Here is a 23,840-nt window from a genome sequence, read left to right as displayed (position 1 = left end):
AGTAACCGTATTTGTATGCGTGCCCGTTCACCGTGAACGTCATATCAGGTGCTTTGCCGGTGCAAATATCGTTGAAAAGTGGAGACTAGCCAACAACATTAAGGTCGTTGTTAGACACCGCTACTCCAAAAAAAGCATGTCATATCCACAAATCTTGAGATACAACAACTTCTAGGATGATAGTTGGTTCACCTATAACTCCTCGAGTGAACTGACCACGCCATGCATTTGGACATTTTTCCCAAGCCACATGCGTACATTCTAGACTGTCAAGTATACTCGGAAATTCATGCATTTCTTCATGAGCTAATTATAATCTCTCAATATCACGTTGAGTAGGTTTGCGCAAATATTTTTCGTGTAAAACCTCATAAACACATGCAAAAAAACCAATCTACACATTCAACTGCGGTCCTCTCGGATACTTTCACGTATTCGTCAGATGCATCAAATGTTATACCGTATCCCAAATACCTAAGAGCAGCCACACATTTTTGTATACTACTAAAACTCATTCTTCCTCTAGCGTTTTGGTTTTTGTTTGAAAAAATCATAACGAGATTCTAAAACATTACTAATACGTAAAAATATAGCCTTATTCAGACGGAAACGACGTTCTAACGAGTCGTCATTATAAAGATAATTATCGGCAAAGTAATCACGTATCAATAAGTCGTGTGCGGCTTGGCGATCACGATTGACGACCGCCCTTGTACGAGTAGCATTCGAACTTACTTCGTCGTGAATTTGTTGCACAACGTTGAAGAATATCTCAACGAATTCTACGTCGTCATCCGAGTCAAAAGTTTTTATAAATTTCATATGTTTTGTGGAATCTATGTATATGTGTTTTGTGTTTTGTGTTTTGTGGTTGAGTTTGAAAAAAAATAGCCAAAAAACCAACCACCAATCGCTTTCTTCGTTTGAATTCGTCGTCGGAAACACGAAGTATCACGACCACGCCCGACCACGGAATGTCGGGATGATCTGCACGAGTCTTTGTCGTGGCCAACTAGACCACGAATCATTATTGGTATGTATACCACAAGGTCTAAGGCCATCTGCTATACTCTCCACGACAACGGTTGTGGAGAGCTTCCAGATCGATCACCACCAATCAGTGCCACAAAGCCATGGAGTACACTCCACGACCACGAACAGAAAAACGAAGAGAGAGAGAGAGAGAGAGAGAGAGAGAGAGAAGAAGAAGAGCTGAGAGAAGAAGAAGCTCTGATTGGACGTTGTCGTTCGTCTTCCCCACCACGAAAATGCCCAACCACGGTATACGGGTGTAGTGTGCACGAACAACGCTCGTAACCACGTAGACCACAAGCTTCTTCGTCAATGGTATACCAAAAAGCCTAATAATTTTTGTTTTAGAGCACTTTATGGATCACACTGACATTCTATATAAAATGTAGGACCTACATCCTATAAATTGTCAGTCACTCAACGAATTCTAGCCGACAGATCATCTCATCATCTTAACGTCATTATGCGCTCCACGTGTCCCTTCCAGCTGCCTTTGGATTAACCCGTACACATTGTGGCTCAGCAAGCTTCCACGTTCAAGTTTCCTCCTCCGTCCGATCAATAATCATCCAACGATTCCTATCCCTTCTCTCTCTTACTTTCTCTCTCTAACACCAATATCCTCCCGCCCTCGTCATCTCCGCTTTCTGTGTCATCAATTTCACAAAGAAAAGTATAATCTTCTCTGGCGACTAGTGAAAATGCAGGAGCAAGCAGCAACGAGTTCCATGGCGCCGAGTTTACCTTCAAGTAGTGAGAGATCTTCAAGCTCTGCTCTACAAATTGAAATTAAAGAAGGTTGGTTTTCTTTTGAATCTCATCTGTTCTGTAATCTGTAGTACATCTGTTCAATCTCTTGTAAGTGGTTTATCGTCGTATACTGAATTAGGAACTGGATTTTTATTAAACAAAATGATTAAGCTCGAAAACAGTTATTAATTCAATATATTCGGTAAATGGAGATCCAATCGTGTCAGATTTTACATGATTTTTAAGATTGAAGATCGTGTGATCATTTACTTGTTGTTGGAGCTTGATTGGCGTGATTGTGTTTGTTCTATTTGTTGCGTAGTGATTTGAAAATCTTGAGGCAAAAAGTGAAAGGAATCTGAGTCTGGCATTTGAATCTATTGAGTGTGACAATTATGTTCAAAAATTAATTTTTCTTCAAATTCCTTAAACATTCTAAATAATCTGCGACATTTTATCTGGATTTACTTCAAACCTCATATTGCCGATCATCAAATATCAGTGTTTACACGATTTCACAAACGATAGTTCTAGATTGTAAAATCGATTGATTGATGAGGATGAAATCATGAAATGCAATCTTTACTTTTGTTTTTGCAAATTTGCATAATTTTTTGTATTTCTAAAACCCATTGCAATTAAACGCATTCTAATTTTATTTTCGAACAAAAGTAACAATTTTTATGCAAAGTGCATGTAGTTATCAATTAAATATTGATAACTATTAAAATATATGTTTTGTTTGGATAAGAACTTCTCAAGTTAATCTATTTTCTAATAAAATAAATTAAAATAATAGTTTGAGATGCTGACGTGTATTTCAATAAAACTTAAAAAATTAATATCTGTCTTATTCGTAATGATAGGAATGGAAAGTGATGACGAGATCAGAAGAGTGCCGGATATGGGCGGAGAAGCCGCCGGAGCATCAAGATCCGGCAGAGAAACCGGTTCAAATCCAAATAATCCAGACCGGGTTCAACACTCAGCTGAAGGAACAAAGAAAAGAGGGAAAACTCCTGCTGATAGAGAAAGCAAGCGATTAAAGAGGTAATATAAGATAATATAAAGTAAGATTTTGTTTTGTAGTAGTTTATCTTCAAGTGGCAAATTGGTAATTACGTTTTTTTATATGAGTAAAAAATAAAGATTGTTGAGGAATAGAGTATCGGCTCAACAAGCAAGAGAGAGAAAGAAGGCGTACATGAACGAGTTGGAGAGCCGAGTTAAAGAGTTGGAGAAGAAGAACTCGGAGCTTGAAGAACGTTTGTCCACAATGCAAAATGAAAACCAGATGCTTAGACACGTAATAAAATCATTTTGACATTTTATATATTTTTTAAGATTGAAGTTTAGATTATGTTTTTTTTTTAATGTGTTTTTGATTGAATTGTTGTGTATGCAGATCTTGAAGAACACGACGTCTGGTATGCAAGAAAGGAAATAAATAGGTTAATATAGATTTAGAAGCAAAAGTGTATACGAATGAGTGGTGTAGCGAGGAATTTCATAAGTTAAAAAGTTATTATTGTTTTTATTTAATGTGGTGATGATTGTTAATGGTGATAATTGTGTGATTATAGAAGATTTATTTTAAAATGAGATTGCATTTCAAAAGGTTAACTGCAGTTTGCAAATTTTTTGAACCTAAGTAATAATAATTGATGAAGATTTTTATTTTCTAAAACATGTGAAAGTAACATAATATTCATTTACTTAGGTTAAAGCATAATGAAAAGATGTAGATTGTATTATATTTTTACAATAATTGTTGATTGAAATTTTGATAATTTCTAATAATAAACCAATATTAACTTGAAACTTCAAACTTAAATATAATCTTAAAACATAAAAGATATGACAAATGTTAAATGAAATAGATAATTCCTAATAATAAATTTAATATTAACTTGAGACTTTAAACTTAACTTAATGTAATCTTAAAATATAAAATAAAAATCAAGTTTTCGGTTAACCACATGTGCCAAAAGACATGAACATTAACCGAACTAAAAAAAAAAAAAGATTTTACCATTTCAAAAAAAGTCAAAATAACAGGTTAAGTTAAGTTAATCTGAAAATCAATTTGGGTTGATGGTTTTTAGGTTTTGGGTATTTCGAACACCCCTAGTCATTCATGGTAGGGTTAGTTTTCTTTACAATTGGAGGATGTTTGGCTTATCTTTTTTAGAGATAAAAGTCTCTTTTGAAAAAGTTACAAAAAATCGGTTTTCCTGATTTTTATAAAAAAACAGTTTTCCTTATATCTAAAATCAAAAAGTAACTTTCAAAATGTTTTTACCAAACATCTTTTACCTTTTATTTTTTCATAAAAAGATTTTTAACCTCTTAAAAGATAAGTCAAACACTTATTTAATTTTCTACATGGTAGTGTTAGTTTTCTTTACATTTAATTTTCTGCAATGTATTGTTGGTATATTTGCTTGAGACAAAACTTTTGTTAGGCATCTTGTTGGTCATCAAGATGCCTTATGTGTCGAATCCATCGAATAATGAAATCTATTTGCACCTATATATATAAAAAAAAAATTAATTATAACATTGGCAAAGAGAGTTGATAATCTGTTTTAATTCGTGAATAAATCAAAATAATAATGTTCTTTTAAAACATATAAAAAAAGTGTGTGGGTTTAAAATAAATAAATTAAACTAAGATACGATAAAAGAAATATTAATTAAAATTTTGATTGATAGTAATTATTGTATTAAAATAAGAACCAAGGCATTATTATCCGATCCATGGAGTGATTATAGTTGTAATTATCTGTTTTGTCACATTTAGTTAAGAACAAACGAAATGATTTCATAGTACATCTATGATCTAGTTACATTTAGTTAAGAACAAACAAAACACAAAACAACAATCAATCCTCACATAAGTTTGAAGAGTTTGCATTGTACCAAATGATTTCATAGTACATCTATTATGATACAACATTGAGTATATTATTTGCTGATTTAAACCAATTTAAAGAAGGGTTGATGTCAAAAAGGTAACCAAAAACATCATTCGAAGGCAACGATCTATCGTTTTGTTTTTTAAAATACCATTGGTAGATTTAAAAAAAAAAAACAAAAAAACAAAACAAAACAATAGTTGGAATGGTATTTTATAAACCAAACTATGAGAATATAACCTCACACCCAACACAAGGCTACCACATGTAAAGACATGACAGGATCAAGGATCTGAAGACCATGTGGAGACGTATGAAGCCCACATGAAGTCACTAAAATCTGGTCTAAGTATTCTATGCACATTAAAACCATGTTATAGGGCTCTTCCCGTTTCTAGTTAAAGAGCCTGACATCGAAAAACATCTACAGCTAGGATCAATTATAATCCAACCAGTGCATGCTAAATGACTACCGCATACTACAGCAACATTAAAATATTTTTTTTTTCAAACGACAAAAGACATAAAAATGCATGTATTTTTGTCATCTTTTTTTGGAAGATAAAAAAATAACTTCTCTAACTTGGAAGGACATTTTCTAAGTTCTAATCCTATCTGATATTTCTTTTTCCACCACCACCACTTCCTCCGCCACCATTGCCAACAACGCCGCCGCAACAACCACCACCCCCACCTCTGCCACTACCACCACCCACCTACACCCCTACCACAGCCACCACACCTCTACCACCATTAACACCAACACCAACAACACCATTCTTTTTTTATAGAAAACTTTAAAAAACAAACAATTTTTTTACGAAAAAAAAAAAAAAAAAAAAAAATGTCCATATCTTATTCCGTAGACATGAAAAAAGACAGAAGACATTTTATCTCTTTCAAAAAATAAAAAACCACCTTCACGTTTTGCCCATTTGAATTGAATAATTGAATAATATAGTCATTTCTTTGTCATTACGGTTGGGATTGCTACCCCTATCCGGTACGAGTTTTAGGTGTTTGTTTCCATTAATATATGACATCCTTAAGGTGCACTTGGTTGGCACGAAAAGAATGGAATACTATGGAAAAAAATTTCAATTCCCTTCAATTCATACGTTTGGTTGGATTTAGAGGAGGGAAAAAGATTCCTAAATGAAATAAATTTTCCACAATATGGAGTTTAAAGTGAATTTCTTCCAAAGTTGGATGGAAAACTTTCCTTCTCATCAAGGAAAGAGGCAGATTACAAATATATCCCTTATATTTATCAGAAAACTCACCACCACCACCACCGCTACCGCTGCCACCACTGCCACTGCCGCCCCTGACCACCATCACCACCGTTGCCGCCACAACCACCACCATCGCCGCATTTGCCACCACCACCGCCACTGACTACCACTATCACCGTTGCCACCGCCACCACCCACCATCACCTGCGTCACCGTCACTGCCTTCGATGCCACCATTACTACTAACGTTGCCACCATCGCCTTTACTGCCACCACCATCACCATTATTGTCGTCATCGACGCCACTAGCTGCCACTGACACCATCACCACCACTTCCGCAACCACAATCAATGCCACCATCACTATCATCAACGTTCTCGCCACCACCATCACCGCCACCCATCATTGTCTTTACATATAAGTTAGAAAACAAGGTAAAATTAAGCAAAATAGGGAAAAGCGGTAATTCTATCATTTTACATGATTTCAAATTCCATTTCCCGCGAGTCAAACAGAATCTGGAATTAATTCCAATTCAATTTCCTAACAACCAAACAGAATATGGAATTGTATTCAAATTCTTAATAAATTCCTTTTTCAATTCCAATTCAAATTCTTTCAGTAGCATTCTACGAACCAAACAACACCTTATTGTTTGGAAGTGATGGACTAACTTATATTTACTCACCGAGAACGAAGATGTGGGGTGCACATTCGGAATGATAAATATAAACTCGAAAATATGAGGGTCCAAAGGCAAAGCCTCTGCGTACAGGGTACCAAGGGGCATCACCACAAGGTCTAGGGGAAACCCCACTATTGAGCCCTAGCAGTTCCAACCATTCAAATTTCCGCCAAAAATATGTTGTGACATCATGATGATGTCAGATTCGGTTATGTCTAAATAACCATATTTATAACCACATTTTATCGTCAAAATACATGTGACCACCATTAACCAACTTCCAATTATTTTCTTACATTTATATAAGGATGATAAGTGTTCCAAAATCGGGTTGATTACCTAAATACACAAAATTGATCATAAGTAATTCTCTATCTCATAAAGAACACAAAATAGCAATGTATTTTATGTGTTTCGGATTTAGAAGCGGTCTGACTTCTAAATTGCCATTCTTGGATTATCTCATATCTAATTTCGTGATACCCCAAGCTATGGATGAAAGTGGGTCCAAACCCAAACCGGATGGACCCGTACTCGGAAAACCCGAAACCAGTCAACATGATTTTGTAGAACTAGAAACCAGACCGGCATATAGGAACTTATTCCGGTTCGGTTACGAGTACGGTACCGGGTAAAGTGGATCTAGAACCGAAAAACCCATAAACATCAAAGTGGGTAGGTTGGAACCGAATAAAGTGGGTTTAGAATCGGAAAACCTTAAAAAATCATTATTTTTTGGTAATTAATTACTACTTAGTAGGTTGAACTTTAAAATTTTTCATATTGACATCCCAACTTCGGAGGATTGTAAGTCATTGGATATGAAACCAAAATTGACAAAATTATAGTCTAAAATAATGTACAAACTCTAAACTACACTCTGGAATAAACCATATGTCAATCCAACTTTAAACAAATGAGATATGCATGTGTTAACGTTTTCACATAATTCAAAATACAAAAACAAATAGTTTAAAAAGTTGAAATTTTCAGTTTTGATATTCCGACTTCGGGGGACTGTAAGTCATTGAATATTAAACCAAAAATGACAAAATTATAGTCTAAAATCATGTACAAACTCTAAATGACAAGTTGAAAAAAAAACTCGTTTATCAATCTGACTTCAAACGAATTAGATATGCATGTTTTAAAACTTTCACAAAATACAAAAAATTTGAAAAACTAAAAACTTTCAGCTTTGATATCTCGATTTTGGGGGACTATAAGTTAATGAACATAAAACTAAAAATGTCAAATTTATAGTCTAAATTCATGTACAAACTCTAAACTGCATGTTAGAAAAAACCATATGTCAATCCGACTTAGAACGAATAAGATCTACATAACCGATTCCGGCCCCTAAAAATAGTTTCGGTTCCTAACACCGGTTCCAGTTCTTAGACCCGGTTTGCCCGAACTCTATGGAACCAAACCTGGATTACCTAGAACCCGGATAAAGCTAGTTTTTAAACCAGGAACCGAAACCGGTTCTATATATTCCAATTTTGGCTCCGGTTTGATTCCGGTTCCGGTCAGGTTTAAATCTCATCCCGACCCCAGGCTAGGGATGAGCGTGGGATGGAACCGGTACCGACCGGTACCGTTCCCGATTTCCCAAAAACCGAATTCGATCAAAAGTTAATCTCGAGTACCGAACCGAATTAAAATCACCGGTACCGGTACCGGGAATGGTACCGGTTTTTGGTACTAGTACCGGTACCGGCGGTACCGAATCCTGAGTTTTGTGTATTTAGAGTACAAAGTATCGTCCCATATTTTTAAATTCGGTACGGTTCAGTACCGGTTCTAGGACGGGATCGGGATTTGGAAAAAATTGTTCATCCCTACCCCAGGCTGTAAGGTCAAAATAATAGATTTTAGAAAATAATTGCATTCACGATCCTAAAAATTATCCAAATATATTCATATTCTCAAGACCCTAAATCTAACTATAGTCGGTGTAAGTAGTAGAGGTGGAAGAGTTTTTTATATTTATATGACTATTTATAGATGGTTTATTAACTAATAGACTGATTATTGGGTTTCAAGGTTGGTTTGTTTTGTTTGGTCTATTGGGTGGTTAGGCAATATACATCCGGACATTATATTGCATGTCACTTAACTTATAACCCAACAATAAACCACTAAGAATGTATTCCTTAAAGAGGTGAGTCTACTCACAATTGCATCAAAGGACTCATGGTATTCTTTATTAGGCTATCATGTGTATTTTAAGGAGACTAGAATGAAACACTTTTCTTCGAGTATAATAACAACATTCCAACATTTTATTATTATTAACACATGGTTCCATATATAACACACCCAACAAAATGGAACCAAAATCATCATATTCCCAAAATAGATCAAACGTCATTTCGTCTGTCTAACCTAACCTACATTATCCAATCAATTATTGACTCTACTTCAAAGTACTCCACAAGAAATGTATCATATCAATTCTCACACACAACAAATTCACCTTTCAAGATTTATTTCTAAACTTGTAACATATTTGCAATGTTATTGTCTCCTTGAAAAAACGGATGATAAATCCTTACTCCTTCCTGGTAAAACGGCGTTTGCATTTCTATCATACGCGACACCTACACAACCACCATCATATCCTTAGCATCATCAAAATACATATGCATGTATCATGTATGTATGTATGTATGTATGTATGCATGTATGTAAAGAAAGAGAGAGACATACAGCCCGACGAAAAGCAAACATTTCCTCTTTTCCAGAAAGCATGGAAATGATGCCAGCTGGCGCACCTCCTGAACCAATATTTCCCTCTGCTAAAACATCACGTCTTAGCTTTGAACCTTCTGTCTCTGTTTCAAATTGGAAACTGCTTACAAAAATAAAACATTTCCAAATTTTCAATAAACACTAATGTTACACAATATATAAATTGTTTATATTTGTTATATTTGTTATTTTACACAAAAATAAAAAAAGACTCGCCTTTCTAAATCAAAAAGAGTTCCCTCTTCTGTTCCTTGAAATAGTTCATCAATGGAAGAAGCTGCTGAACAATACAAACAGCAATGATGGTTGTATAATTCATCAACCAAAATTATAAATCTCCGAGCCTGAAAATAATTAAATTACCAAAATACCCTATCAAAACATTATCCAAATAAAATAAAAAAAAAAAGTAATAATTTCTAATTTTAAAGTTTAACCTTGTCACGAATCTGCATACTCATCATAGGAATGTCGGAGATGAAAACCGTATGATAATTCTTCGCCACAGCTATATAATCTGCCGCCCCTACCTAATTTCATTTTTATTATTTAATATTTATAAAATCAAATTAGTAAATATTTTAATTAATTAAAAAAAATCATAAATTATACCGGACGACCACATAAATATTCAAATGTAAATTTGGCTACTCCATTACAGCTTTCCGGAACTTCAAGTCTTCTGTAATTCATATTTCACTCGTCAATAACAATATATAAAAAATAAAAATAAAAACTATTAGAATTTTAAACTTTTTTAATTAATATTTACCTCCCAAACATTACTGATATGGTTTCAGATTTGACTTGTTGACCATAACTTTGTATAATTTCATTCCACATATTCTCATATTTCTCGGTTGCGATACTGTTTAAAGGATAAAAGTAGGTCACCTACATAAAAATAAAATACTTTATTCTTTTTTTTTTTTTTTTACCATTATATGTTACTAAAAGATAAATATACATATATAAATATTAAATTCTCACCCGATTTATAGATCTTTGTGATATTAAACGACGATAATCAGTTTCACTTCCAATTAAAACAGTTTCACAATGTTCTTCCATTTTATCAAGAAGCTTCAAAAATATCTCCCATTGCATACCATCCTAAATAAAGATTAAAAAAAAAATGGGATTTAGTATTTTAAATATATAAAATAAATTAATAAATTATTAATTCTCACTTGATTCAAGTCACTAGGGGCTCTGTTACTAGTGGCAACAAGAACAGTTCCAGTGGTTAACAATCTACTTATGATTCCAGATAAAGCCACAATAGCAAACACATCAACGGTTTGGATTTCATCAAAACATAGAATGCATGATCCTTTTTGGTCAATGATTTGGTCAACGAGGAATTTATCTGCTACAGCTGGAAGAATGTTTTTCATTTGCATCTCTTCTTTGTAGCTTTCTTCTGAAGCTACCCATTCTTTAACTTTAGTGTCAAATGGAAGATTCATTATCCAATTAGCGATGGTTGACTGCATTGACTTTTCCTTTACTTGATTCTTCCATAATTTATGCATTCGCTCGTTTATATCTAACATAGCTTCATGAAAGTGAAATCTCCTTCTATGTGTCACAATTCCTTTGGTGGAATTATAAAACATGTCCATAAGCATTGTCTTCCCTATAAGAATACTAAAAGTAAGATTAAAATTGAAGTTGAAACTTGAAATATAGAAATATTAAGAAATTGAAAGATTAACAATATGAATATATACCACTTCCGACATTTCCATAGATGTATAATCCTTTAGGAGCTTGAGGAACAGTGGGACGCTTTCCAACTAATGAATCTAATTTTCTTTCTCGATTTAGATATGAAACCCATTTCCCAACTCCAGGTTCTACATTCACAGGTTTTTTCCTGAAATTTGGTTGAGAAAATGATTAAAGTTGGGATTTTTCAAACTTTGTAATGATGACTACATACCTATCGAGCCATTTGCCTAAAAATCTGTTGTGTGATTTGTCGAGAGATTCAGTTCTTTGTTGTTTGCTCTTGGCTTCTTTTAGTAAAAGCTTGCGCCTTTCATTCTCACGGTTTTCTTCCCAGTTGGATAGTTTGACCTAGATAAGGTATGAAATAGATCATTACAGGAATTATAAATTGAAACAGGGATATGGTCTTGGGATTTAGAATTACATGATATTCTTGCATTTCTTTCTCATACTGCTGTAATCTTTGGAGTAAGTTATCGAGTTCCAAAGCGACTTTTTCTTGATAAGGATCGAATTGTAGTTGTCCTTCCTTAACAAGATTTTTATACTGTGTAAGTGGACCTGAATTCAAACGAAATTGTATAAAGATTAGAAATTGCAATATGATCAGGTCCCTGGCATTACGATCTACCCCTAAAATCACACTAGTGTATGATTATATGATTATACTTCCCCAATTGAAACAAACACATGCCAATTTAATTACAATTAGATATACCTGGATTCATGGAAGTTGAGAATTGAAGATGATCGGAGTAGATGCGAAGAGCATTGATTCCGAAACAAGAGGTCCGGCGTCGAGCAGCAAACCCTAGAGAGCGAAATGATGAAATTAGGCGACTCATAATCGTTGGCGTCTTTGTGTGAAGAAATGGGGTTTTGTTCTTGGATCATTCGGAAGGAAAGGGCGATCGCCATTGATGGGTTGATTATATAGGTAGAGAAGAGGATGCCAGGTTCCACCGTCTCTGAAAGAAATTTGCAGGGGACGTGGCCAATGGTCCGACCATCCAGTTCTTCCAATATGTTACGTCGCGAGAGCTCATACTGCCTAACAACTACGATGGTACAAGTTTTAATGCACAAAATATACATCAATCACAGATGACATGCCATGGGATAATGATTTAAGAGGTAACTATTAACGTTGTTTACATATTACCAACTTGTTTTTTTTTTTTACCTAATAAACCAACTAACTTGTTTTAACCGTTCATATTATAACATTATTACCGGCTAACTTCTATTTTAACCGGTAAATGCAATTAATTCATTTAAATGAAAAGGAAAAGAAAATATGTGGCTTATGACGTGGCTATTTCACCCTTTGTCTGTATTCGATTTCATTTAAATAGGTTCTAGGTGTATCGATCTAATTTATTTAGGGTTCTTAATCTTAACAACTACTCTCAAATCATTCCCCAAATCGATCCCGGTTACTTAAGTTTTCTCATAATTCAGTCGATCGAAGCAGTAGGAACTGAAGTTGGGACTTGAAATCGTCTAACGATACGTATTTCACTACAATGGAAGCATCTAACGGTAAGTATCTCACTATAGATTTTCACTTCAACGACATGTTTGCACCAAACCCGTTAGTGTACTTAAACCCTATGAGAATGTCAGATCGTGATGTGGATTTTGGTGGCATGGACTATAGAGAATTTGTGTTGTGGGTTTCAAAGCTGACAAGACGAAGCTGTGAGAACTTGTACTATTGTAGTACTCATGAAAGATTAGCAGAGGGTATCAGAAGAATCGACAATGTTGCTGACTATTTTGAGTTTATTAAAGATGGTTACATGGATAAACAGGAGCTAAGGATGAACGTGTACATTGACCACGCCGATAAGGAGTTGTTAACAGGTGATGAGCTGTCTGATGTAATAGAAGATGATGATACAGAGTCATAAATTTCAGATATAAGGGAATGTGAGCATGAACCTGATGAAGAGGTGCATACATTTGACAAAACAGATGATGATGAATTCTTGAACAAGTTGTGTAGTAAACCCATTCTCAATAGTAATCAAGAAGAAGTAAATGATGTTGATGGTGATAAAGATAGTGATAAAGATGATGAGGTTGTGTTCCCTGTCTTTGATGAGAAGCAAGAATGGGATAAAATGGTCCCAGTTTTAGGTATGAAGTTTGCCAACCCTCTTGAATTGAAGCTTTGTCTAACCAATTATGTTGTCAGGAATGGGTATGACTTATGGTTTGAAAAAATGATCATCAAAAGCTGTTGGCAAAATGTTGTAAATATAAGAAGAACAAGAAGAGTAAGAGTTGTCCCTTTAGGTTGTGGGCAACCTGGATGAAGAATGAAAGGTCTTTTCAGATTAAGTCATTAATTGATAGGCATAATTGTGCAAGAGTTTTCAAATTTGGGTCCATTGTAAGCTACAAATGGATTGGAACTCATTTCATGAATGATATAATACAGAAACCAAAGATGAGCATTAGGAAATTGAAAGCTAAGGTCAGTAAAAGGTTTAACCTGATAGCTAGTGTTGGACAATGCAGAAATGCTAGGAAATATGCATTTCAGCAGATAGAAGGTACTTTAATAGAGCATTATGCTAAAACATGGAGTTATGGAGAAGAGCTAAAAAGGACAAATCCTGGATCAACAGTTAAGATGGAGGTGGATGTGATGTCTGATGGAGAAACATACTTCTCAAAGTTTTATGTGTGTTTAAAGGGTTTGAAGGATGGATGGATAGAGGGTTGTAGGAGGGTAATTAGATTAGATGGTTGTTTCTTAAAGGGCATATGCAGAGGTCAGTTGCTAGCAGCCATTAGGAGGGATGCAAACAACCACATATATCCTGTTGCATGGGTTGTGGTTGCAGTAGAAAATAAAGAATCATGGAAGTGGTTTCTTGATCTTCCAATTGATGACATTGGAATGTGAGTTGGGCATGGACTAACCATAATATCAGACCAACACAAAGTAATGTTCACACTTCAATTATTGTTATTTTCCATACTTAGTTTACATACTTATTTTACATACTTAATATGTTTTTGCATATGCTGTTTATGTTTTGATTATAAGAATTAGTTGAAGCTGTGAAGGAAAGGGTTCCAGCTGCAGAGCATAGGCAATGTGCTAGGCACATATGTGCTAATTTCCAAAAAAGATTTAAGGGGCAAATGTTTAAGAAACTGTTTTGGAGAGCTGCTGGATCTACAGTTCCACAAAAATTTGAATACCATATGAATGAAATCAAGAAGTTGGAGCCACTAGCTTATGAACATTTGATGGAAAGGGACCCTAAAACATGGTGTAAAGCATTTTTTTCAGGGTGATATGAGTTGTGATGCATATGAAAATGGTGTTTCTGAAAGGTTTAACTCTGTGATTGAAGCTGCTAGGAAGAAACCACTTATTACCATGTTAGAAGAAATCTGGATTTATGTAATGGAAAGGTTGTGTATATACAAGGCCAAGGGTTAATCTTGGGATTTAAGCATATGTCCATCCATAAGGTTGAAGTTGAATAAGCACAAGGAAACATAAAGGTAAATTCTTATTGCTTATATGTTTGTCATTTTTAATATTTTCTAATTTATATATGATTATGGATAGGTTTTGGCAAGTGGTACCTTCTGGGTATATGCAATTTGAGGTGAGGGTGGGGACTAAAGGGTAATGTTATAGACCTGAATACTATGCAATGTGGATGCAGGGCATGGCAGTTAGTAGGGTATCCCTATGTGCATGGATATGCTGCCATTTCAAGCCTCAATAGGGACCCTAAGGAGTATGTGTCAGAATGGTTTACTACATCAATGTATGCAAGTTGTTATAGGTATAACATTAGGCCACTAAACTGTAGTGCTATGTGGCCTGAAGTGGATTACACCAAACCATTGCCCCCTAAAAAAAGAAGACTACCTGGAAGACCAACAATGAAAAGGAAAAGGGATCAGGTTGAGAGAGAAGCTAAGGGAACAAGGCATACAATCTCAAAAAAGGGAATGATCATGAGATGTACCATTTGTAGGGAAAGAGGACATAACAGATCAACATGTCCTGAAAGACCAAATGATGTACCATCTACTTCAGGTTCTAACAAAAAGAAACCTAAGAAAAAGGTATGGTGTTAAATTATCTAATATATTATACTTGTGTGCCATTTCTAAATTTTTTCCCTTTTATAGGTAAAGTAGACCTTGAAGCTGAATTGGAAGTGGAACATGTTGTCATGTTTAAAAGTGAAAGTGATAGTGACTTTGAAAGTGAAAGTGATGTGGAAGCTAATGTTCCTGAAGTTGATGTTCCAGAACCTGATGTGTAAGGTAAAGTTAATGTTCCTGAAGTTTATGTGGTACCTGAAGTTGAAGTTGATGTTCCTTTAGTTCAAGATAACCCTGTAAGGGAGATTCAAGATGACATTCAAGTTGATGCTAACATAGAAGATGAGATTCAAGCTAACATTGAAGTGGAACATGAAATTGAAGTTCAAGATAATGTGGAACGGGAAATTCAACACAATGCAGAAAATCAAGTTAGGAAGAGGACAAGAAAAACTTCAGAAAGAATAACAAAGATTCAGTTAAGGAAGAACATAAAGAGGAAGGAAGGAAGCAGTATTGACCACCCACTAGAAATTTGAATTCAATGTGTTGTTTTATTTTGCATGTTTTGGAATCTTGGGTCTTGTAATATCGTTTGGCACAATAAGACAAACTTGGGACATCTTTTGGAATATTTTGATACTTTAACATCTTGGGTCCTGTATGTTTGGGAATATTTTGGTACTTTAAGTACATGTTAATTTAAGTACATGTTTACCCTCCCAAGTCATTATCCCCTAATTTAAGCACATGTTTATTTATATGTTTGTATACATTACATGTTTACTGTCTTAATACATCAAACTCCCAAGTTACATGTTTACTATCTTAATACATGTTTATTTATATGTTTGTATACATTACATGTTTACTGTCTTAATACATCAAGTATTAAACATCAAACCTTAGTCATAACTTTCATTGCATACAAAACTTCATGAAGTACATGATTTAGTCAGAACACATCAAAGAAGAATACATCAAACAAGAGTACATCAAACAGGATACAAAGAACACATCAAACTTTAAAAATACATGTTTAACATACAAGAAAAATAACACAAACAATGCAGCTTTATGAGTAAACAACTTCCACTTCACTTTGTCCAATTCTTGTCTGAAAACCAAATCAGAGTTCTTCTCTTCTTCCAACTTCTTCCTGCAATAACTAATTTCGTTTTCCAAATTTCCAAACTTGAATGTTAGGTTGTAGATATGTCCCAAATCACTGTTCTGTTGTTGGTACTCATCGTCTTCCAGCCATTCCGAGAAATTACATCTTGGAGTTCTTGCACTCTTAATGAAAGGATAAAAAAAATTAAATTGAAGAGAAGATGAAGAAGAAGATTCAGTTCCGGGTTGAATAAATAAAACATATTTACCAAAGAATTTTGACAAACTCGAAATTTTCTTCCTGGATTGTTGGGTGTTCTTGAAATCTTCACACGAGATGACATGTTGCACTTACATGGATGGTCAGCTTGGAGTTCGACATTTCGTTTGGAAGAAGCAGATGAAGCAGAAGAAGAAGAAGCCATTATCGATCTAGGGCTTCAACGACAAACACCATCTATATAATAAGTGAGGTGTAAATAGACACGTAACATGCCACGTATAATCTTCTAGAGCCACGTATTTTCTTTTCCTTTTCATTTAAATGAATTAATTGCATTTACCGGTTAAAATGGAGGTTAGCCGGTAATAATGTTATAATGTAAACGGTTAAAACAAGTTAGTTGGTTTATTAGGTAAAAAAAAACAAGTTGTCAATATGTGAACAACACTAATAGGTAGTTACCCTCCTAAGTCATTATCCCACATATTATGTGTGGTTTCTTATTATTATTATTTTTTTTTCACTTTTGTTACACTTTTTTGTTTGTTACATATGTCATGGTACAATTTTTATCAAGTAAGATTAAAAAATTTAAACAATAAAGACTTAAAAAATCAAAATTAGACAATAAATACAAGACGCAGTAGTATTATTTGTATGGTTTTTTGCTTAAATCTAAAAAATGAGCCAACAAAATCGCATATGAAGCCATGAATTCTACGATTTCGTTTTTCATTTTACCTTTTTTACTGCTAAGTTTTTTAGCATGCAAACAAAAGACTAGATGTCAGTGTAACTATATAAGCTAAATGTCATAAATTATGGAAATTACTTAGCCGTTTAAATGGTCCACGTTGTGAATTATTCGCAACGACTGCATTCGAACATTGGCTGAAAGTACTGGTATTGGTAGGTGATCCCACTTAATAACGAGTCAATAACTTTATATGTCGATTGGGCTAATGTTGATTATGTAAGTATATTTTCTTTTTTACAAACTTTAAACTAATTGTAATTTAGAATTTCTAGTATAATGTTCAAAAAATTATACGATCTTGTTTCCCATTAATTATAACAATAGTGAATGGGGTATCGGTTACCTTGACTTGAAGACATTGACATTGAATATTTATGTAGTGTGATTTCAATAGGTCGTAACGATAAAATCTTGGAAAACTTACAACATTTCGTAGATTATTTCAACGATTAGTTAAGGTCTATAGATAACCGAGTAGACTGGACAGGAGACAATCGATGTGCAGTTAAATGTTATTTTTCTCAAACATCTACTATAACAAGGTAATGATGTGGTGTCTCTGTTTGTATGTGTTTAGCGTCGTTGAGTAGTAGTAGAAGTGTGGCAATGAAATGAAATGAAAGAGATCATGTAAATGGCAGATGTTGGGATTATTGTATGCTAATGCCTAAGAGTTGTGGGTGACAATTTGGCCAATTGCGTCGTGTTTTATAGCTGACATGACATGAATCGACAATTTTTATATGACACGAACACGATACAACACGAAGTCGTGTTTTCTTTTACTAACATGAAAACGACCCAATTAAAACACAATAAAACGAACAACACAACAATACACGGTAAAGATAAAGTAAAATAAATCTTTAGTTTAATAATTCAAATTTAATCTTACAAAACATGACAGTCACATGTTAATATTTTATTAATTTCGTGTCGAATCTTGAACACGAACACAACACGACATCATGTTTTTTACAATTGATATGAACACGAATTTGAATATGAATTTCATTTTATGTTATGTATTTTTGTCGTGATGTGTCATAGATTGTCACTCATATTAAGAATATTTAGTCACATGGTGGACAATGAAGTTTACATATTTTCATTTTTTGATTTTTTAAAAGATAAAGTCATTTAAATATTGCAACATATGTTACATTATTTAACAACTAACTATACTTCGACCACATGTCCGTAGATTGTAGATTGTAACAAATACATTGTTCTTTCGTGTAAAACATTATCTAATTCTAATAACATCTTTAAGATGGTCTCCTTCAATTGTAAGTTTATCAACATCCTTAACGACACTATTAATCCATTTTCGATAACTTTTATTTCCTAATTCCTAGCATTTGTGACCCATTTGATTCTTTCTTTAATCTCTCCTAAGAGAGCCTCTACACTTTCATGAACTATCTAGTGGTTCTATTATATATGAGTCCATTTCTTGATCTTTTTTAGTGTTTTCATAGCTTCGAAAATATAATTGGCCATCTTAGGTGGAAATGGTTTACAAGATAAAATTTTGGATCATCTAGGTCAACATCAAGGAATGGAATAAGAATATAACAATGGCATTGTTCGTCTTCACAATGAAATAACTCAGAATCGATGAAGCCTTCAAATCATTTCCCTTATGTAGATTATTAATAGTAGTTTTAAAAGTAGATTATATTTATCGTTAAAAAAAATGGTATTTGGTTGATAGATATTCTTAAAATATGTTGATTTTAGTGAACTCCCCATAAACTATAACACCAAACTATGTTGGAAGTGTTGTACACCAAAATTGTTGGTAAATGACTTTATACCCTAATTCCTACACTCATCAAGGAGCCAAAAATGCCGCAATAATACAATCGTGTTAGACGAATGCATATATTATTGCATCAAGTACAACAAATCAATGCATAGTTGCATACAGCCAATAACCATTACATTCAGGGAGCTAATTGTAAAGTGTGAATAATGAATCAAAAAATGGACAGAAAAATAAAAAAGTATATCAACTTTCCATAGAAAATTAGAAATACATGAACAGATTTTCTACAGAGATGTATAACTTACGCAGTGAAAGTTGTACCTCAACTTCACTGCCTGTCCAACGTGCATACAAAAACAGCCAACCGCCGGACAGTGTATCCTACTTCCGGCCAACAATGCGCCTTCCGATCACCGGAGCACAATAAATTGTACAATACAAGTTCCCGATGAATTCAATTTCCGTTACTCTTGTCATCGCAAACTGTGTTTTTTTTTTCAAATTTCCCACTTCCAGAACCATATCTGCTGTCTTTGGGTGCTAAGTACAAGTCATTGATGCATCTGTCTGCAACAACGAACATGGCGCCGGAGAAACACCATTAACGAAACCAGATATGTGTTCACAGTTCCATTTCACCGTCGCCGGTAGACCCAACAAACTAACGTTTCTCATACATATTCCCCCAAAAGGAGCACCTTCGATCCCCAACAGCATAGGGGCTTTTCTCGAACCAAAACTCACCAAATTCGTTATAAGTATACGATTTATCCTCGGAAGAGCTTTCCGATCCCAGCCGTCGTCAGGGTGGTCATCGGCGCCACGGCTGAACCTTAACGGGACCTTAACATTCTCCATTACAACATTCGTAATCGTGATGTTTTCGATATACCCACCTCTACCTTTATCTGTCTTGATTCGAATCCCAGCTGCTGAATTCCGAATGTGGAGATTCTCCACTCTGATGTTCGAAATCCCGCCGGACATTTCACTTCCGATCCCGACTCCTGAACACGTCGGAGTGGTGCCGGAGACTCGCCGGATAATGATGTTGGAGCTTGGTCGAGCCATGGAAATGCCGTATTGATCCCACCCGCTTTTCACAGCGACAAGATCATCTCCACTTTCGATGTAACAATCTTCGATGCAGACGTTTGTAGATGAATCCGGATCTATTCCATCGGTGTTCGGAGCATTTAGTGGAGCTAATATCGTCATGTCTTTAATTACAACATTACTGCAAATAAAAGGAAAAATTTTAAAGATCGAAACTTGAAAGCTTTGATTTTGAAAAGTCAAAGAGGGTCAAACCTGCAGTAAACAGGATGAATGGTCCAAAAGGGTGAATTGCGAAGGGTAAGATTGGAAATTAAAATGTTTCTTGAATTCATGATTTCAAGAAGGTGGCCTCTAGTGTGTTCCAAAGTTCTATTCCACCATAGGTCCCACCACATTTTACCACGTCCATCGATAGTTCCATTTTGCCCTTCAAAAAAAAAAAAATCAACTTTTTGACTTTTTGTGGTCTATGAATCGAATTTAAGATTCAAATTTGATAAGGGTTTACTTTAATTTTGTATAAAAAGAAATTCTTGATGAACATGATGAAAATACAAATCATGCCAAATTTTGTTTCTAAAAAGATTCCTTTGATTGTAACCCTTTGATCTTGAACATGGGATTATTCTAGAACTGACATAATTTAAAAAATAAATAAATAAATAAATAGTAACCAAAGTAGACTGACTATCTGGGTTATTAGAAGAACTTATTCGTTAATAAAATAGTATTTAAAAGCATATTGAATTATAGGTATGATTCTCTTTGTAGTGTGAGAGATAGGTATGATATGAATATTTCGGCATAAAAAAAAAATAATAATCTTGTGGTTCTCTTAATAAAGTAATGCTAAAGGTCATGATTTTCCACCACATATTAGTATTTATATAATTAAAGAACCAAAGAAGTAATAATGACAATAGTTAATTAGTGGCTAGATTTGTCCATGGCAACGACAAGAAAAAGTTAACATAATCCTTAAAAATCAAATAATTCATCATGAAAACCAATAATACCCCCAAAAAAACATTATTAATTTAGTACACTCCATTTGTTCCACAAAGTATATCTGAAAGTAGAAATAAAACCATGCCAACTTTAGGTTAAAATATGAGAAATTTAACAAATAATAATAATAATAAATCAAATGCACCACAAATCATTGATAGAAAATAAAGATGTGCAAAAGGGAATATGTGTTACCTGTAATGACAACATTTGTGAGACCATTACCATGAATGAGGCTTATATGTCTCCCTCCCAATCTTTCTCTCCCTCTTCCATAAGAAGGTAATGGTTCAATAATTGGCCATTCCTTTGGATCCTAAAACTCAAACAAAACATCAAAATTAATAAATTTATAATAAGTAAAAATAAAAAGGTAGCTTTACCCTAGAACTTCGAACCCTAAAAAGGTTGATCAGATCAGATCACATATCATGTGATATGTAAAACAGATACACATACACGATTCGGTTTTGTTTGCGTAACGAAATGTGGTAAATATAATATGAGATACATGGGTAGTGGAATTGTTGAAGTACAATAACTATTTTCAAAAAAAAAAATTGCAAAATTGGTAGTCTATTTTGGGAATAATTTACAAGATAGCACTAGTAGAAGTGATCATGGGCCATGTGAGTACAAAAAGGCAACTTTGCTATTTTTAGGTGTACACATTTGACATTTCTAGCAAGACACTTTTAATAACTCTTAAATAATATTGAAATTAATCGTGCCTCTATCCCTAGCTAGTACAATTAATTTGGCAACCAAAAAGTATTAAGCATATTAAATTATCCAACCAAATTATATATAGAGAGTTACCCCTTTCTGATTTTTTGGACCAATTTGTAAGATTTGATGCATCTTTTTTTAAAAAGGTACCCATTAACCCACTATACTTGCATATATGGGCCCTACACAAAAGTCTTGTGAACTCCCTTCATGCCTTAAAATTTGTAATAAGTAGTTTTTACTTTTTAGATCAAAATTAGAAGAATTTATGTTCGATTAAATAAGTATTTCTTGATCAAAATGCCTTTTCCAACTTAAATCAAGTATTTTATAAGATAATCTTAAGAACTTCGACTTGAATCAACATTGAAATTGCAACCAAAGAAGTATGAATTAAGTCAATAACATTCGACACCCTATCATTGTTCTAATCAAATTGTTATATAAACAACATTAAGCAACTATTTATGACCCTTAAAAGTCAAAATTTTGACTATTTTGAAATGAAAATAATAAAGTTCTACCAAGCAGATTAATTTCATGATGCTACAAGTTCCATGAGAGGTTGGAAGTAAAGTAGAAAGTCAGTAGAATGATTAAATTATTAATTTATTGTATAAACAGATGGCATGTGAAATTACCTCTGAACCCATGATGACAGCACCTTCTTCAAGAAACAATGTGAAATTACTCGTTAAATTGAAACTTCCGGTAACCCACCTCCCTCTAGGAACGTTCAACTGGGCCCCACCTTTCGCTTCAAAACTCTTCATTTTCTTCATCGCCGCCGAGAAAGCCGCCGTGTTCGACGTCACACCGTCACCGACGCCACCGAATTCGACAATCGACATCTTCAACTCCCTCGCCGGCAACGACCCGTCACATGTATCCGACCCAGAAAAGTCAAGGGGGATACCGGGATCGGAAACGGGTCGTTCCGGGAATCCGGATTCGTTGGTGGTGATTTGAAGGCTGAGGATGACGACGAGGGTGAATAGAAGCAGCGGAAAAGCCCATGATGGTTTCTTCACGGCGGCGATTAGTTTATTGAGGATTGGGTATTCGCTCATGTCCATCATGATATTTGATGTGGATTGATTAATAAGAGTTGCATGCGATGATTATGGCCGATTTAGGTGGATTTGGGCGATGGATTCGGAGAAAAAGAAAGTGGGAATTTGGAGTTTTTGATTTGTTTTTGCTGTGTAATGAACGTGTGCGAATGGGGTTCATACAGAATAAGGACACAGAGAAGAGAGGCGGAAGGTGGGGATGGGTGATGAACGAATTTTGTTTCGGTGACTCCGAAAGAAGACGAAAACGGTGCGAATAGGCTTTTATGCACGGGAAAGAGACTACTAAGCTGCTCTACATTTTACTAAATTTATTGAACTTATTATTATATTATACGGGTTGTAAAAATAAAAAATTAAATATCAAATTTAAATAAAAATTTATTTAAATTTAAAATTTTAGATTTGAAATTTAATATTTAAAATTTGAATTTAAATGGAAACGCATTAAATATTATATGAGTTATAATATTTTAATTTATTGGTTATTTTCCATTAAGGAAATTATTAATTGAGGTGTAAATATGAAGTGTTAATTAAAAAAGATAAAAATAAATGAGAAAATGACAAATGGAAAAAACATTTATTCAAAAATACTAAAAAATGATATGTGTCTAAGTTAATGAGAGAGTGACATGTATTAAAATTATTTTTATTCATTAGAGAGGATAAGGATTAGAGTAAGTTACATAAATGGTCCTCTGACTTGGTGTGATTAGTTACTTTTGTATTTTATATTTATTTTTCTTGCTCAGCAAGTACTTATAATGTTTTTTATTATGATTAAATTACTAAAATCGTCCCTATGGTGTGGTCGAAATTACACGTTTGGTCCTTAACTTTTTTTTCACTCGGATCGTCCTCGTGGTTTGATTTTGTTGCGTTTTTCGTCCCTATGGTTTGGTCAAA

The 23,840-nt window shown here is 34.2% G+C and overlaps 3 protein-coding genes across 3 annotated transcripts; 1 reads left to right on the top strand and 2 right to left on the bottom strand.

Moving 5' to 3' along the window:
- The first annotated feature begins 1,669 nt into the window (after positions 1–1,669).
- On the top strand, positions 1,670–3,324 carry LOC145000415 (transcription factor HY5-like). The gene is made up of 4 exons (XM_078959639.1): positions 1,670–1,830; positions 2,649–2,832; positions 2,932–3,088; positions 3,188–3,324. Exons 1-4 carry the CDS (start codon positions 1,734–1,736, stop codon positions 3,227–3,229), a joined length of 480 nt encoding a protein of 159 aa, XP_078815765.1. The 5' UTR covers positions 1,670–1,733; the 3' UTR covers positions 3,230–3,324.
- Positions 3,325–8,888: 5,564 nt separating this feature from the next.
- Positions 8,889–12,171, bottom strand: LOC145000414 (AFG1-like ATPase family protein). Its single transcript, XM_078959638.1, has 12 exons — positions 11,831–12,171; positions 11,537–11,673; positions 11,324–11,460; positions 11,112–11,257; positions 10,569–11,017; positions 10,369–10,491; positions 10,151–10,272; positions 9,991–10,060; positions 9,816–9,908; positions 9,595–9,722; positions 9,337–9,478; positions 8,889–9,227 (listed from the first exon to the last, which is right to left on the bottom strand). The coding sequence occupies exons 1-12, from the start codon at positions 11,955–11,957 to the stop codon at positions 9,120–9,122; spliced, it is 1,782 nt and encodes a 593-aa protein (XP_078815764.1). The 5' UTR covers positions 11,958–12,171; the 3' UTR covers positions 8,889–9,119.
- A 7,122-nt stretch (positions 12,172–19,293) lies between these two features.
- On the bottom strand, positions 19,294–23,194 carry LOC145000203 (Pectin lyase-like superfamily protein). The gene is made up of 4 exons (XM_078959395.1): positions 22,500–23,194; positions 21,325–21,445; positions 20,374–20,548; positions 19,294–20,299 (listed from the first exon to the last, which is right to left on the bottom strand). The coding sequence occupies exons 1-4, from the start codon at positions 22,935–22,937 to the stop codon at positions 19,603–19,605; spliced, it is 1,431 nt and encodes a 476-aa protein (XP_078815521.1). The 5' UTR covers positions 22,938–23,194; the 3' UTR covers positions 19,294–19,602.
- Positions 23,195–23,840: the final 646 nt, after the last annotated feature.

Source organism: Lactuca saligna, chromosome 6 (assembly GCF_052625555.1).
Source record: "Lactuca saligna cultivar CGN05327 chromosome 6, ASM5262555v1, whole genome shotgun sequence".
Classification (NCBI taxonomy): Eukaryota; Viridiplantae; Streptophyta; class Magnoliopsida; order Asterales; family Asteraceae; genus Lactuca; species Lactuca saligna.
The sequence above is the reverse complement of the archived record's forward strand: the minus strand, read 5'-3'. Positions and strand labels throughout refer to the sequence as shown.

Coding starts and splice junctions, on each gene's coding strand:
- LOC145000203 (XM_078959395.1), bottom strand. CDS start 22,937: ATGATGGACATGAGCGAATACCCAATCCTCAATAAACTAATCGCCGCC. Junction 20,549..21,324: donor CACAAATGTTGTCATTACAG/GTAACACATATT, acceptor TTTTTTTTGAAG/GGCAAAATGGAACTATCGAT. Junction 20,300..20,373: donor ATTCATCCTGTTTACTGCAG/GTTTGACCCTCT, acceptor TTTTATTTGCAG/TAATGTTGTAATTAAAGACA.
- LOC145000414 (XM_078959638.1), bottom strand. CDS start 11,957: ATGAGTCGCCTAATTTCATCATTTCGCTCTCTAGGGTTTGCTGCTCGA. Junction 10,492..10,568: donor CCCCTAGTGACTTGAATCAA/GTGAGAATTAAT, acceptor ATCTTTATTTAG/GATGGTATGCAATGGGAGAT. Junction 9,479..9,594: donor ACTCTTTTTGATTTAGAAAG/GCGAGTCTTTTT, acceptor TTTTGTAAGCAG/TTTCCAATTTGAAACAGAGA.
- LOC145000415 (XM_078959639.1), top strand. CDS start 1,734: ATGCAGGAGCAAGCAGCAACGAGTTCCATGGCGCCGAGTTTACCTTCA. Junction 1,831..2,648: donor ACAAATTGAAATTAAAGAAG/GTTGGTTTTCTT, acceptor TCGTAATGATAG/GAATGGAAAGTGATGACGAG. Junction 3,089..3,187: donor AAAACCAGATGCTTAGACAC/GTAATAAAATCA, acceptor TTGTGTATGCAG/ATCTTGAAGAACACGACGTC.